Source organism: Chelonoidis abingdonii, chromosome 16 (genome assembly GCF_003597395.2).
Source record: "Chelonoidis abingdonii isolate Lonesome George chromosome 16, CheloAbing_2.0, whole genome shotgun sequence".
Classification (NCBI taxonomy): Eukaryota; Metazoa; Chordata; order Testudines; family Testudinidae; genus Chelonoidis; species Chelonoidis abingdonii.
In genome coordinates, this window is record NC_133784.1 from 1,912,335 (window position 1) to 1,929,120 (window position 16,786).

The 16,786-nt window shown below is 41.2% G+C and overlaps 1 protein-coding gene across 4 annotated transcripts in view; it reads left to right on the forward strand.

Annotated features, from left to right (window-relative positions):
- The window catches only part of STN1 (STN1 subunit of CST complex), a 70,490-nt gene that overhangs the window by 25,353 nt on the left and 28,351 nt on the right, over positions 1-16,786 (forward strand). For 3 of the 4 annotated variants that reach the window (XM_075072888.1, XM_075072889.1, XM_075072886.1), the window contains exons 3-5: positions 7,201-7,296; positions 12,161-12,232; positions 15,224-15,382. In XM_075072888.1, the coding sequence (XP_074928989.1) occupies positions 7,201-7,296; positions 12,161-12,232; positions 15,224-15,382 (327 nt within the window). The remainder of the gene's footprint in view (positions 1-7,200; positions 7,297-12,160; positions 12,233-15,223; positions 15,383-16,786) is intronic. The other variant, XM_075072887.1, reaches the window with a different exon arrangement.

Below are 16,786 nucleotides of genomic sequence, written 5' to 3' on the forward strand. Positions count from 1 at the left end.
AGGTGGCACAAAAAGTAATCAGGAAGGGAGGGTGAGATACTGTAAATTCCCACTCCCCACACACTGTTATCCTTCAAGGTCAAATATCTTTGTCAGCCTTCCAAAAAACAAAGGAAAATCATTATCTAGGCTTGCCACTGTGTTTACTTACACACTTACATTTACTGTGAAAGTAAGAGTAGAAATGGGGTTGTGATTTTGATTGCACTTTGAATAAGAGGTTGTTAACCTGAAAAACAGTGGACTAGTTTATCATAATGTTCTCTTCTGGCCTTAATATCTATCCACTTATTCATCTAGTTATTTTGCCTAATATGCTCCTGGAAGGTTCTGAAGCCCAGATACTCAGATGTATTTAGGTGCCTAACTTTCAAAGCCTCTGGCCCTCAGCTACTACGGTGATGTCATCTGTGACTCGAGTCAACAGACTGAGTCTGAACATTTGAGATCTAGTCTAACCAGTCGAAGGCATTTATGAGCTGCTGTCTAGGTTGATAAGTAAACCTCAGTGACCCAGGTTTCTAAGCAGGGGATCACACAAGAACTGTGGTGTAATGAATTCATCTCTGATTTCCTGTTGGCTGAATGGAGAGTGAAAATCGCTTGACGTGTGGGGTGTTAGGAAAGAAAAAACGATTCGCAATTTAAATTAGGAACAGGTAATGGGCACACGATGGCAGCAGAGACCAAGGAATGAGAAGCAGCACCTGCACTTTGCACTGGGCCTTTCAAAACACCAGAGAAACCGCAGACACTTCTCACTTCTGGCCTGCTGGGCTCTGTCTCTTTCCCAGGGACGGAGAAGCAGAGATGTTCACTGTTTGTGTTTTGGATCCATCCAGTTAATGACACACTGTCAGACCAGCATCGTTTTGGGTGGTCTGAGTTTCGCAAGGTGCCTGGTTCTAATTTAGTTAGGTAGTAATGAACATCTCCCAGAATTCCTTGTGGTTTTCCTTTCTGTTGTGTGGTTGTAAACTATCCGAATCACACCTGCCAGGTGCATTAGGCAATGTGACTAGCATGTCTGGAAGGCTCTTGGATATTAACAAAATTAATGAAATGAATAGGCAGCAAGTTTCAAACACATGAAGAAAGTATTTTTTCACACAGTACAGTCAACTTGTGGAACTCCTTGCCTGCGGATGTTGTGAAGGCCAAGACACTAACAAGGGTCAAAAAAGAACTAGATAAGTTCATGGAGGTTAGGTCCATCAATGGCTATTAGCCATGATGGGCAGGGATGGTGTCTCTAGTCTCTGTTTGCCAGAAGCTGGGAATGGGCGACAGGGAGTGGATCACTTGGTGATCACCAGGCATTGGCCACTGTCGGCAGACAGGTTACTGGGCTAGATGGCCCTTTGGTTTGACCCAGGATGGTCATTTTTATGATTGTAAAATCAAGAGGTGACTTGATTGTGTTGTATAAATCCCTTGACAGGGATAAATACTGGGTACTGAAAGCTAGCAAAGAAGCATAATGAGAACCAATGGCTGGAATCTAAAGCCAGACACATTCAGATTAGCAATAAGGCCTGTGTTCTTGGCTGGGTGAAATGAAGCCCTACATTCAGTTTGGCGATACTTCTCCACTTGTATTTTATACGTCAGATGATAACTTTTGAAAACCATGTCTGATCNCGTTTGCTCTCTTCACCCAGGAAAAAAGGCGCGAAATGGTTGGCTGCTGCTTTCACAAAGGGAGGGGTGAGGCTGTACCCAGCACCACCCGGGACAATGTTTTTGGTCCCAGCAGGCACTGGGCTCTCAACCAGGAAGTGGGAACTATGGGATAGCTGTGGAACAGCTACCCACAGTGCACTGCTCCTGAAATCGACGCTAGACGTGGGCCATGGACGCACAAAATCGATTTTAGAATCCTAGTGTGGACACACTAAATTGATTTTATAAAATCGGTTTTATAAAATCGATTTAAACTAATTCGATTTAATCAGGTAGTGTAGACAAGGCCTTAGAGAATTAATCAGGAAAACAAGCTAGTCCCGGGTAGGTTTATCTACAAGAAAAGCTAGGTACATATATTTATCCCCTTGAATAAAAGAAGGTCCTTGGCTTGCTTTACCCTTGAAGCACTGCTCTTGATTTTTGTTAATATATTAAATTTTCATTGACAATAGGAATGACGCTAGTCTCCTTCCGGAGAACTGGCTTTGTTATTCTCTCCTGACATCTAGTGTTGTGCCCTTAGGGACAGCATGGAATGCATAAGACCCAGCATATTTACTTCTGTGGAAATAGATATGATGGGTGTTTTCAAAGAATCTGTTGACCTGAGACAGTGACCAAATATGGAGATACTGCTGATGGTTAATCTTGTATTTTAAAATGGGCTATTTGTATTATAGTAGCACCTATAGGCCTAAATGTGAGATAATGGCCCCATTGTGTTAGGTGCTATGCACACATCAATGAAAAGAATGTCCTTGCCTTCAAAGAACTGGCAGACTGTCATCTTTAATTTACTTAATCTTTTCTTGATTTAAAAACAATAATACAGAGACTGTCTCTCTCTGTTCTGTGTGTTGTACATCACCTAGCGCAGTGGGGTCCTGGTCCATGACTGGGGCTCCTAGATGCTTCTGCAAAACAATTAATAATGGCACACAGTGGAAGAATGAAAATTTATGAACTTCAACAAACATACTCTTGCTCTTCTTTTAACTTCCTAGACAACTACAGCACTTCTCCCTCTCCCAAATATGCTCTTATATTTCTCATTTGTATGCCATGAGGTTTTATTTGAGAGCGATTCCTCCTCTGCCACAATTTTTGTCATTAATCTTATAAATAAGGTTCTCATAAAGATGTATCCTCTGCCATGTCAAGATACCACCCTTTTAAAATTGGGGCATGCAAGTTTTCCCCACTTCCTGTGGATTTGTCTCTTTGCACAACCAAGGTCATTGCACTCCTGTATGTATATATATGTGTGTGTGTGTGCATGCGCACATGCGTGTACATGTGTGTATATTAACAGACTTTGCAGTGCCATATAAGGATGAAAAGTCATGGAACAAACAATCCTAATTCTCTTTGGTGGGGGGCGCGCGTGTGCACATACAGTATATGAACCATCCCAGATGCCTTCCAGCATGTCTTTTTCACCCACATCCAATGCCATCGGAATAGAACCATACACATAAGTGTTTGGTGGGGGAACAGGATGGGCAATGTATAAATTTGCTGCCAAAATTCCCCCCTCTAATGGGTTTCTTAAAGACCAGAAGCTGTTAAGTATATAATTGGCTATAAACCAGTCATTAATGATAATTGAAAATGACTTAGATCGGCACAAAGAGCAAAGGGAGGAAATTAAAAAGTAAACGTAGGCTGAACTTATGGGAAAACATCCTTGCAGTCAGATCTGTTTGATTGAGGAATGGACTCCCTAGTGAAGAACCGGAAGGCCCATCACTCAAATTTATTTATGTTGGGATTGTACAGATCACTAAAGAATGTACTATAGGGAATGATCCTGCACTGGCCACGGGAGTATGAACTAAATGATCTAATAAGTCTTTTTCCAGGTCTAACGGCTAGGATTCTAGGAAACCATGACTAATCCCTTAGAACAGCACTGGGGAAAATATGTAAACCGAGCCAGCTTCTCTCTTGTTGTATATGGTGACATGAAGGCTGAAAACCACCCAGATAAAAGCAGCAATTGTGATTCCCAAGAGGCCTTGAAATGAGAGTGGGTGTCAAACGCAACAACACAATACAATTACAGCATGGAAATGAGCCTCTTTTTCAGTGTTAAAGTGCAGCTAGCCAGATTACTGCCTCTGCAGTGTGACAGCACCTTATCAACAAGAAAGGGAAGCTATGAATAGTATAAAAGGAAGTTCACTAACATCTGTCATTAAAGAGTCTATGCTTTTATGATTTTGTACTGCTTAGTTAAAGATACGGGACTCCAGTTTTTAGCAAAATTTTTAAGATCCCTGACCCTAAAGAGGTCAGCGGGCTGTTCCACATGTATGTCCTATCCATTATACCTCTGTTCAGACAGACTTTGTAATGGGGACAGGGTGATGGCCAGGCTATATACTATATAATTCTATATACAGGCTATATTCTGTATAACTGTACACTCCCTTCTTCCTGTAGCTCAGCAACGTTTTTTAGAAGCACAGGCCAAAGTTCTGTCTCTTAAAGACTTCTCAGAAAGCATTACACAGAGTTAATCTTAGGGTTATAGTATGAAAAACTCAATAAATGGATATTAATAATTTCTAGGAAATTTGGAAAGAGTATTCTGTTTTGCTTAGAAAGTGTAAACATGGTGCACTCAAAAGGTTTTTGGATACTATGCATAACTTTTAAACAAAGCTACTAGACAGTACCTCTTTTGGCGTTTAATATATTGACTTTCCCCCTTTTGTTTCTGTAACAACTTGTATTTGAATGTTTTTCTGCATAGCATTTTCTATACATCAGTGCACACCCATCAAAACACATCTCCTCTGATTGTGAGTGATTTCTCAGGCTTTATAGTGTGACCATAGTATGGAATGTGTGTCATCTGGACTTTTCAGCGCTTGAGAAATGGCAGAATCTTAGTCCTTTTAAACACTTCAGAACCCTGTCAGGGGATCTCCACAACCAACACCATTCCAGCCTCGGGTTTACTGGCTCACTGATTCTCTCAGTTGGTGGTGAAACAGAAGACAATAGCTTGTATCCAAAGAGGTGCAGGGACTGAGACCAAATTCTCACAGCACACACACATCACTTGGTCCTGCATAGATCAGCCACAGACAGTCTCCAGGGCTGTCTGTAACTCTTATATTTATAATCTCCCCCGCACCCACCCACTCATGCTCCAGCTCAGCTCTCTAAGGGTGACCCACCCAGCTGGGTTTCCCACAGTGAACACATCATATACAGCCTCTTAACAGCTGTTGAATACATCAAGTCACTGCCACACCCTGTTCTGGAAACTTCTGGGTCCTTCTGAGTTGGCATGACCTGCTCTCTGCATGTGTGTAGGCAGAGACATCAAGTGTCCAGCTAAGATTTATGTCTCCTTCACACAGCTTCTCACCCTACCCTCTTTCTCCTCAAGAAACAAAGTCAAATGCTGCAGAATAAAACGTGAGTTATATCAGAAATAATTGTAGTGGAGAATTTAAAATTTATAAATGTATATAGCTGTTTACTAAAGAGCTTGATTGAGAACATCCTTCGCCTCATACAGGCCACACGATGACTGGTAGCTGGTAATGGATTTTGATAGCTACCATTCTGAGCAGAGTTTGAACCAGTGACCTAGAGATGGAGAAACTTCTGATTTAGTTCCTCAAATCATCCAGTTAAATAACTCAAGAATATAAAACACCAGTATGTCACCCTTTAAAGAAATGATGGCAGGTGCTGTTTAAATCTCAGTGAGGTGGCTTTCTGTATGTTCTTATAAAGACTGGGAGTCAGGACTCCCAGTTCTATTCCCAGCTTCACAACTTAGTCATTCTGTGCCTCAGTGTACCCATCTGTGAAAAGAGCAGAATAATGTACCAAGGATTGCCTCTGCACTGTACAAAAGTGAATCAAGGCACAGTCCCTGCCCTGAGATGTTTACAGTGCAACTGAAAAATAATGGTGGTAATAGTTGCCTATGTCAGAGGTGGAGAGATATAATTACTGTGTATAAACTGCTTTGACATCCTTTGAAAGAGTTTCTATGTAAACCTTAATTATTGTTTAATCATAAACATAGGGAGAAGACAAAATGAAAGTGGTCAGTCCTGTAAATGTTTTCTACTCTAGCCCTGATCTGCAGCTGCGCAACAAATACACCCAGCTCTAAGATCACAGCAGTGGATAATTCTTCAGCGCGTGTTGTGAGCTTCTGTCAGCACAACGTCCATATAAATTGTGTGGCTAAACACTTGTGCAACACCCTGAAAACTTACCCGCAGTAATGTGAAGAAGTTAATTCCAGACCTATTTAAGGTTACTGAAGACATGTTCAGGCTATGTCTCTGGCTATGTAGGATAGGTTATTTTAGGGTTTTAATCAGTTTTGATTCCACACATGAAACTGACCTCCTGACTGTTGTATGTGCATTAAAATATCCCATGTCTTCCTTGATAAGGTTAGGGATTTGCCTTTGTGTCTTGAGCCAAATCTTTGTTCAGTGTGTTGTATGCTAGTTGCCAGCTGTCCATGTCATATGGGTCTGCATCTCAGTGGGGCTGAAATCGTTTGATATTGAAGATAATATATGCATTTAAAGTAATTAGCAGTCCAAGTAATTTAAATCTCTTGAATTATCTTCTCTCTTTTCTACATAGTGTGTTGTTCTGATGCTATGAGCACTAATGCATTTTGTGGTTGCATATATGGCATGTCGTATGAGTGTTTACTTGAGCATTTTTAGTTTTGTTTCTTGATAAAGGTATTAGGTGGTCATAGTGGCTTCTGTATTTCCTAAGTGAATGCTGGGCAGAAGCTGACAAAAGGGCGCTGAGGTTTTTCAGACATATTTTGATACTCAATAGCATTATCAAAGTCTGTTTCATAGAAGCACAGAAATGAAGTCTGGAAGGGATATTTTATGGGGGGAATGGTTGCAGTGGTTAAATGAGCTAGTAGTTTCCCCTGATACCTGCATCTTGTGCGTCAGAATCAAAGTTATCTATTTTAAATGGTCCCTTCCTTAGTCCTTTTGGTAGCGAAAACAGCCGTAAGAATTTAAAAGATTGAGTGAGATCTGTCTCAATCTGCAGATAGCCTCAAGCGGAAGTATGGGGAGATGTATAAACTGCTCATATTTATTTAAAAGAACATTTACTATGAAGCCTAATGATAACAAATAAAATCACATATAACTATTTTACTCCTAGTCAAAATATTCAAGAAAGGAGAGAGAGGATCAAGTTATGAAGTGCTGTAGTGTCTGTTGACTACAAAATACAAAACTATTGACATCTTTTAGCATAGTAAGTGGGTGGCACTAGTACTGTGCCTCAGTGTACTCAGTGAACTAGCACTACTATTTTTTCCCATTTTCATTGATCAGCTATTTTTGATATAAGTAAATATTCGCTAACTTTAAAACTCATTAAAAGAACAAGAGGATCCTGTTTCTAATGACGTGAACGGCTAACCAATGTAGAACTCCTGCAAGCAATATTTCGTCACACTTCATGGAAATATTCTGTCTTTCTCCATAGGTATATTCTTTTATAATGGACATCCAATAAGACAGGTGGATGTTGTTGGGACAGTGGTTCTAAGAAAAGAACGAGACGCCTTCTATAACTATGGAGGTAAGAAGAGTTTTGTTTCTTGGCATTTCCTGGATTCCAACCTTCATAACCATTAGAACCTAGAAGTTGCCTTATTGGTTTGGACCATTGTCTGTTCTTGAAAAGACAGTTTTTCTTGATTATACTTTTCACTGTTTTATACCACATTTCAGATGAAAATTTCAAAGCATTTAAAAAAGGCAGGAATGTATTATCCCTGTTTTACAGGTGGGGAAGCTGAGGAGGGATGATTAAGTACCATTGATTTGCAGTGTGGCCTTGGGTGAGTCAGAGCAGGGAATAGAATCCAGTAATACAGACTCTTGCTCTTGACTTGTATGCAAAACTCTTATCAAATGTAAATAAATCTGATGGTTTCTGCAAAGGGGAAGTCATTTCTCTTTTCTCCTTACTAGCTTGAAGGGATCCCTTCTAGTTTTTTTTCCCCTTTTGCCCCATGTCGTAGGGCCAGAGTTTTAAAGGTATTTAGGTGTGCAAAAATGCAGATGGGGGTCTAGTGGAATTTTCCCATTGGCATTTAGGTGAGTAAGAACTTTTGAAAATCCACTGGGTGCCTATTTGTATCACTGGGTGCCAAATCGCTTTAAAAAACTGGGCTTTAGCCATCATCTTGTTTTGCAAAGGCACACTAATTGGGATTCTGAATCCACCCAAGCTATTTACTGGGTGAAAGGCTGCTGTTCAATGAGATCAGTCACTTGCTATCTATCCCACTAGTAATAGAATATTTATTCTTCCCCAGTGCACTAGTCCTTGCCTTCATCCACAAGGAGCTTCTCCCCTCCACTCCAACTTTTCCCAAACTTCAGAAGTTTTCGCTAAGCTGCCTTTTTTTTTTAAACTCTCCTGCCAGGCCCTTGTACTAAATTGGAATTTCTGCTGTAAAGAAGGGCACACTGGAATAGTGATGGCACATCAGGTTGGCTGGGGGACCTGAGTAGAGGAAGGGTGGGATGGGACAGTGGTTATGGCATATGCCTGGGATTGGGGAGATCAAGATCCAGTTCCCTGCTTTGCCAAAGTTTTCGTATATGGGTTTGGGTGAGTCACTTAATCTCTTGTGCCTCTGTTCCCCATCTGTAAAATAGCGATTATTACACTTCCTGCCTCATAGGGGTGTTGTGAGGAGGGATAAAAGATTGTGAAATACTCCGATGCTATGGTAATAGGGACCATGTAAATACCTAAAATAAGAGGTGGAAGGATGATCCATGATGAAAATGAAGTCAGAAACCTAATGAGATCTTGTACTGGACATCACTTCAAATACTGAAGTGTCTCCTGTGTTTAGATTGTCTGTCTGTCTTTTCTGTTTTTGGCAAGCAGTTGGCATAGTTGGATGCTGCTGCAGTATAATAATAAAAGGATCTGAGTTTGCAAGAACGTTTGAAGGGAAATGGGGTTCCTCATATTGGTCTAAGGTAGCTCAAGACATCTGAGCAGTGCAGGATACAGATGAATAAAAACAAAAGAACCTGAGAATGTGTGGACTTAAGGTCTGGGATGCTAGATCAACAGGTTTGAGTAGAGCTGTCATCTAGCCTGCTCTCCTCCTACCTTTTTGCATCCAACTCCGCTCCTGTTTTGTTCAACAGTTCTTGGTTTAGCTTTCAGGGCCCCTCTCTGTCCTGTTCTCAGGCTCAGTCAGGCTGACTCCACCAGTGTAAATTGTAACTTCTCAGTATCCTGCTCATAACTCTTTACATCTCTCAGCTAAATAGTCTCTGATTGTTGAGGCAGGGAGCAAGTATTGCATCAGCTGTAGAACCTCATACTGTTCAGCATCAACCTCCTCCCATCTGTTTTTAAAAGTGACCTGCAAAGGGAAAATGTCCTTGTATTTTTGACTTTCTGATATATAAAGAAAACCTGAAAGATATTTTCCCCGTCTCTTCCCTTGAACACACGCATCTATTTCTGCTTGGATTTTCTATCTGACTGTCTGTCAGACAGTCAGTCAGTCATTAGAAATCTAAAGTCTTTTCTACCATGGAAGACTACAGTGACTGAAGAACTTGTGGTGAAATGAGAAAAGGATGAAGTCTGGTCAACTGAGAGGGAAAATAAATTCTAGCTACTTTTTTTTTTTTATTAACTATTATTTAACATCAATATATAGTGAACATGTAGGAGAAGGGATGTCTGTGATAAAGTTCAGAACCTCCCACCCCTTCCATTAAAGTGAGAAAACTCTATATGCATCTCTGAGGCCCAGGGCTGACTTTACTAAGCCGCCCCAAGCAACAAAAAAAAAGACGATGACGCTTGCACTGTGCCGCCCCTTAGCATGTGCCGCCCCAGGCACGTGCTTCCTCTGCTGGTGCCTGGAGCTGACCCTGCTGAGCCCTCCAAGAAGTCTTTTAGCAAAACCAAGCTTGACTAGACATGATGATATTTCTAGACTTGAAGGGAAAAAAACAGAACAAAATACTTGAGAAACAATGCAAAGCCATTTTTTTCTTTGACGTGCTGGCTTGACCCCCTGTAGAACGCACCAGTTTGGTTTGCATAGCAAGTTCAAGCTTGGGCAAACTGAGAACAAAGAACTTCTAGCTGAGTTTAAACCAGGACCTTGACAGAGGCAGGGAGAGCTAAGGGGAACCCAGACTCCAGAGGCTAGGGTTTCTGGGAATGTAGATCTGCCTATGACCTCTGTCAAGGGATGGCAAGACTTTAGGTAAGAGAGATGTGTTAGACCTTGCAGTGTTTTTTTAAAATCCTTTTACTCATTAACCATAGAAACAAAGCATGGTGTAATAATACTTCTGTCTTTGGGTCACTGTAATCCATTGGTCCTGAAGAGAAATACTGCAGATACCCTAGAGGTCCAGCTGGGTTCAGTAACTGGAGTCAGTCCGCAGGCTCTTGTAACTTAGGAACTGGTCCAAGAGTGGGAGAATCATGAGATTCTCCTCTGAGTGTGCCTACGTTTGATCTGGGAGGCGATTCATAGCTTGCATGGGCATACCTGCACTACTCTGCTTAAGCTAGTGTACTAAATAGAGCAGTATGGCTGGGATAGCCTAAGCGGCAGCTTGGGCTTACTGCCTGAATACATACCAGGGGGCCCAGATGGGTATGTACTTGGACAGCGAGCCTGTGCCACACCACCCAGGCTACCCTGGCTTCACTGTTATCTTTACCATGCTGTCTCAAGCAGAGCTAGCACAGGTATGTCTGCACAAGCTGGGAATGACACTTCTGAGCTGAAATGTAGAGGTACCCTCTGAGGGGTGAAGGCATGAAGCCTAAGATCTGAGGAGGGTGCCCTCAGAGGCCAGAGAACAGGTCAGAGTTGCAGCTAGTCCTGAATTGTGACACTTAGATTGCTAGAACAGGATCTTTGTGCTCTTCTCTCTTATTTACAAAATAGTTTATTTCAAGGAAATTGATGGATGTTGGCTGGACGAGTTCCTTCAAACAGTTTGTTGTTTTATCTTGATCTATATGGAATAATAGAATCATCTGAGTGGTTTGGTTTTTGCTTTTTGACTTCTCTTTCTCCCCAGTTTATTGCCAATGGTAGGACTACAGTAAGTAGTACCGTCTGTCTTACCTGTAGGAGACCGCAGCTTTTCCTCTTTATATGAAACTGCTGTGACAGGCTGGATCACAGAACCCCCCCTTGGGAGCTGCCACCTGATGTGCCAAGACTAACTCTGCTCTTGCTTTCCCTGCCAGCTTGGGACCCCAGCACCCTGTCTTGATGAGCCAGACACTCCCATCTGCTCCAACAAAGACCCAGGGTCTGAATTACTTGCCCCAAAGCTGCAGGTTTACCTGAAAGCAGCTATCAGAATTGTTCCTGTCTTTAACTCTCAGATGCTCAACTCACAATGGGGTCTAACACAAATAAATCTGTTTTACCCTGCATAAAGCTTATACAGGCTAAACTCATAAATTGTTCGCCCTCTATAACACTGATAGAGAGAGATGCATAGTCGTTTGCTCCCCCAGCTATTAATACATACTCTGAGTTAATTAATAAGTAAAAAGTGATTTTATTAAATACAGAAAGTAGAATTTAAGTGGTTCCAAGTAGTAACAGCCAGAGCAAAGTAAGTGACCAAGCAAAATAAAATAAAATGTGCAAATCTATGTCTAATCTAACTGAATACAGATAATCTCACCCTTAGAGATGCTTCAGTAAGTTTTTTCCCTCAGTTTTTTGGATGCCCAACTTGAGATATAGGGCTGGAGGTGCCAAGCAGCGTGGTGATAAAAATTATGGATGCTCAGCACTCCTGAAAATCCGACCCAAGCTGCCTTGAGTTGACCACTCAAAATTAGAAGCTACTTTAAAAATGTTAGTTTTAAACCCCTTTCTGCTTCCATTAACTTCATTTTTATATATAATATAGTGCAATAGCACCTAGAGGCATTGAATCAGGATTATACTAGGTGCTGTACATACACACACAAAGATGTGGTCCTGGTCCCAAAGAATTTACAGTCTAAATATTAAAGGGTAGTAATACTTGCCTACACTGTGTGGGTTTTCTAAGGCCTAATTAATATAAGATATTCTAAAATGAAAGAGGCCGTAGATGTGCAGAATATAGTAGGTGGGTTTTGTTTCAGTGTATTATGATTTTACTTAAAATATTTGAGTGAACATTTGCAGTGCAGTTTTCAACAGATGCAGAGAGAGGATGCTGCAAAAGTCTAAACTGAGGACTACTTTTGGCATGTGATTCAGAATAAGATGAAGTATTATACTATTTAGAAAAATAGTGCAAATAATGTGTCGTCCTATGGCTGAGCCAAAGGGGTACTGTCAAAACAAGTAGGGCTGTGCTGTGTGTTAAGATCTCTTGGAATGCCAAGACCACTTGTTTCCTTGATTACTGCAATTCTCTTACAGTGGATGACAGTAGTGGGGTCATAAACTGCATCTGCTGGAAAAATCCCAGGGAAGCAGAAAAGCCTTTGTCAGGTAATGTATGAGTACGTAACAGTTTTCAGCTATGACTTAATAACACTTCCATTTGTGTGGGTTTTTTTCCAGATCAGATGATAAATTGTCAAATCAACACAAGAGCAAATTGTATTCACAGGCACAAAGAATGTTTACAAGTACATCCTATAGGCTGGGCTGCTTTGAGAGGCTTACCGCATAACATAGCTTCTCCCTATAGTCATCTTGTGCTGTTACTAGTGGTGATGCCAACAATAACATTGCATCTATGACCATTAGTACCACTGCTTATCAGAGTGATGTAGCGTTTCAGTTTGACAGTACAAAGAATTTTCTTGCTATGGCCCATTGTGTGACTGCATCTGGTAAAAAAAATATATATATATCTTGGAAACTTGCCATTTGTTACAGCTGCAATTTCCATAGAACCAGTTGACTTTTGTGGCCTGTTCTGTTTTTTTTTCTGATACATCAGGCATGTGTGTGTCTGCAGTTTTTCAGTTTGTGTGGATATTTGTTTTTCCTGCTCCCACATGTATGTGACCATCATTGAGTGCCTTGAAAGTAGCCTATAACCACCTGAAAACATGAAGGAAATTGTTCAGTGGGCTGAACTGTTCCAAATCTGCAAAAGAGTGATGATGCATTCCTTGAAGATCAGTAGTACTGAAATAGTTTACTTTTGTCTGGCTTTCTTTCCTAAGGCAGTTCCCCCCTTGCTACTCCCTTAACTGCTTTACACTGAGATTAGGGGTGTGGAAAAGTCCACTAAAGTCTTACACTGAATTCAAAAGGCTCTGGATCAGACACATTTATAACTGAGATCACACTGTCACCCCTGAGGTCAGTTATAAGTTGGAGGAGGAGGGGAATTCTGTGCTGGTGTAAATGGGTGGAACACTTTTGAAGTCAGTGGAACTGTGCCCATTTACACCAGTAGATAATTTGGCCATGTGTTTAACAGAGCTGATTTTAATGCATGTGTCACTCCCAAATAAGTATATCAAGGTAATGCATTAATTTCCAAAATATAATACGTCAATAAGGCCACCAAGTTCCTTCTGGAAGGTGTATTAGTCTTGTGTTCATTCTGAGCAGATTAGCAAATGGTGCTGCTACCCTTTTGTAGAATATGATCTGTATTCTTTGAATAATCTCTTTCCATTGGTTAAATAGCTTATAATTTATAAATCCATCTGTTGGAAGGAACAGGCAGATTCTTTTCTAGCCTGCTGCAGCCATGATCATAGTTGCCAGGATCACGTTTTAGGTTTCAAACAATTTAAGAAATCAGTTTGACTCTCAAGCAAAGGTGTTACCTTAAATCTGAAGATCTGTCAAGATGCATTTACATCATTACAGGCACAAAATGGCACCACACGACTGCTTTTGTGTTACCTCAGATGACTCAGGCTTTCCCTTCTATATGAAAGCTCTGCTGATTTGGCTGAGCCTAACAGTCTGGAAGGGATGCCCAATTTACAATTAAAATCTTTGTTTTTGATCACAGTTCAGGGTATGTCCGTGGTGAGAAATTGAGATGTGTTTTTTCCATGAAAAACAATATCTGAATAGTTCAAAAAATAAAAAAAAAATTAAATGCAGACCCTAAAATTAAAAACTGACACGTCAGAGATGTGGTGCCTGGGAACTCCAGTGCTGCTGAGCATGCTGCCCTCTTTAAAAGAGGCCACCATGAAACTTAGGTTCTTCTTCAAGTGCTGTCCCTGTGGGTGCTTCATTTCAAGTGACTGAAGAGCAGCGCCCTTATGTGGATGGAAGGGGCTTCGGAGTTGTATGCATAGTGGAGGCTAGCACCGTGAGACCTAGCATTGTGTCTGAGCTTGAACTTTGAGTAACTGCATAATGGTTCGTAAATGTGTGTTCAGAGGCCCAGGTGGCTGCTCTGCATATATCTACGACTGGTATGTTATTTAAGAAAGCTATGGAGGTAGACACTGATCTTGTTGAATGGGGGTTGATGGGGGTTCTGTTTTGTGCTGTTGATAACGCACATGGATGCAATTGGAGGTCCATTTTGATCATCTCTGTGTGGATATTGCAGAGCCCTTGGAACATTGGGTTGTGGAAACAAAAAGTTGAGGAGATTTTCGGAAGGGTTGTGTTCTGTCCAGGTAGAATATTAATGTGTGCCTGACATCTAATGTATGTAGGACAGCCTCTTGTGTTTTCCCATGGAGTTTGGGATAAAATTTAGGCAGGTGAATCAGTTGATTGAAGTGTAAAGAGGATTTTTTTTTTTCCAAAAAGAAAAAGGAGATGGGAAACTATTAACAAACTAAAACTTAAATATAGCAAATTAATTCAAACTGTTTCTAATTATTTTCCTACGTTGTTGTCGACACTGCTACGGCACTCCATCTCAGGCTGAGAACAGTTGAGAAGGAACTGAAGGGGTCAGAGCGCACGCATGCTAGATGAGGCGCCAACAGCGCTGCAAGACAGTCATTGTGCATGCGCAATCCAGAGGGACACTGCTACTGAAAATATCTGATCAATGGCACCAGGATACACAGACACCTGAAATGGAGCACCCACAGGGACAGCACTTGAAGAAGAGAAGATTACTCACTCTGTGCAGTAGGTGAGGTTCTTCAAGATATGTGTCCCTCCGTGTGTTCCACTACCCACCCTCCTCCCCTTTACTTCGGAGTTCGCAGTATGGACTCTACTGTAGAGGAAGGAACAGAGGTCGATGGGTCATGCATGCACTTGATGAGGCGCCAACGGCTCCACGAGATGATCACTGCGCATGCATGACCCAGACAGACACTACTACCAAAAATCTCCAATCACCAGTGCTGGAACGCACTGACACCTGAAGTGGAGCCACCCACAGGGACACACATCTTGAAGAACCTCAGTTACTGCACAGGGTGAGTAACCTTCTCCTCTTAGCTGATCTTCTGTGTTAACTCTGCCTTGAAATTGTGACAACGAAAGTATCATTCTAAGATTTCTCTGATTTCCCAACATCTTTTGCATCAGGACTAGCCACATCTTGCAGCAGTGATCTAGTTGAACAGATGAAGAAGCTCCAGGAAGAGATGCTCCAGAAAACCAAGCTGGAAATTGGGGATATTGTCAAGGTCCGAGGTCATATCCGAATCTACAGAGAGCAGCGAGAAATTCAGGCCTCCATCTATTGTGAGCAATATCGGTTTCTCTTAAAAAAACAAAACACAACACTTAAGTGAACTTGTGACAAGATCACAGTGCTGGATATTAATTTATTAGCTTCGCTTCAACTTTATCTCAGAGCATTTCATACATCCTATGTTTGATATGATTTCTGATCTAATACTTCTGCATTGTAATTCTTGGGGTGAAACTGAATGTGTTTTTAGTAAGCAACATAATCTTAGTCCCACAGTACGGTTCACTGAGCAACACAACTCTTCTTTGTAGGTGTTCTAAAACACTTGGTTCTCGATCAGAGGTACACAGAGGTCTTACAATGATACATCAACTCATCTAGATATTTGTCTAGTTTTACATCAGGCTACATAAAAAGCACAAACATTCAGTACAAACTAAAATTTCATACAGACAATGACTTGTTTATACTTCTCTATATACTATGCACTGAAAAGTAAGTACAATATTTGTATTCCAGTTGATTTATTATATAATTACACCAGACCCTCACTAGAATATGGGATTTGGGTTCCATGCACGGTACTGCGTTAATGCAGGAACCACCTTATGGCGGGTACTGCATTTAAAATGAATTGCAATTAAAGTAATTAAATTTGGGATCCATGGCCGCACCTGCATTATATGTTAATTCGTGCTATATAGACGCGCATTCTAACAAGGGTCTGGTGTATATCATAAAAATGAGACAGCCAGCAATTTTTCAGTAATAGCGTGCTGTGCACTTTTGTATTTTTATGTCTGATTTTGTAAGCAAATAGTTTTTAAGTTGGATGAAATTTCAGGGTACACAAGACAAATCAGATTCCTGAAAGGGGTACAGTAGTCTGGAAAGATTGAGAGTCACTATTCTAAAAAAAAACCCAGCATACAGTTTATTCTTGAAGATAATAACCATAATGCATATAAGGATGCTATCCAGATACTGTGACCTTTGTTATGGTGGTTTCAGTATTCAACTTCAGTTTTCTTTGACTTAGGGAAAAGGACCTTCCTAAAGTCTTGCAATGTAAATCATGGATCATTCACACTGCATTTCACCCAGATCCACATCACTTTGGAAAAATAGGTGACAGTTGTCACAACCTGGTCCAGTCTCATTCTCTGGATTGATACTAATTTGTTGTAATGGGATCGAACTGCTCAATCCCATATTCTGAGAAACCACCTGGATCTGGGTAGTGACTGGTCACAGCTCCTACTTCTGGGGGTCTTGGGTTCAGTCTCGCTGTTTGACAGCGGGGACCAGCACCAAGTCCAGCTGCCTGGAACCAGTGCCACAGCCCTCCCGAGCCCCCCAGTTGTTTAGACATGTTTCCCCCCATCCCCCACCCTAGAATTCATGTGGCAGTGTGAGCTCTGGTTTCCTGCATCCTTCAGGGACCACATGGCAGT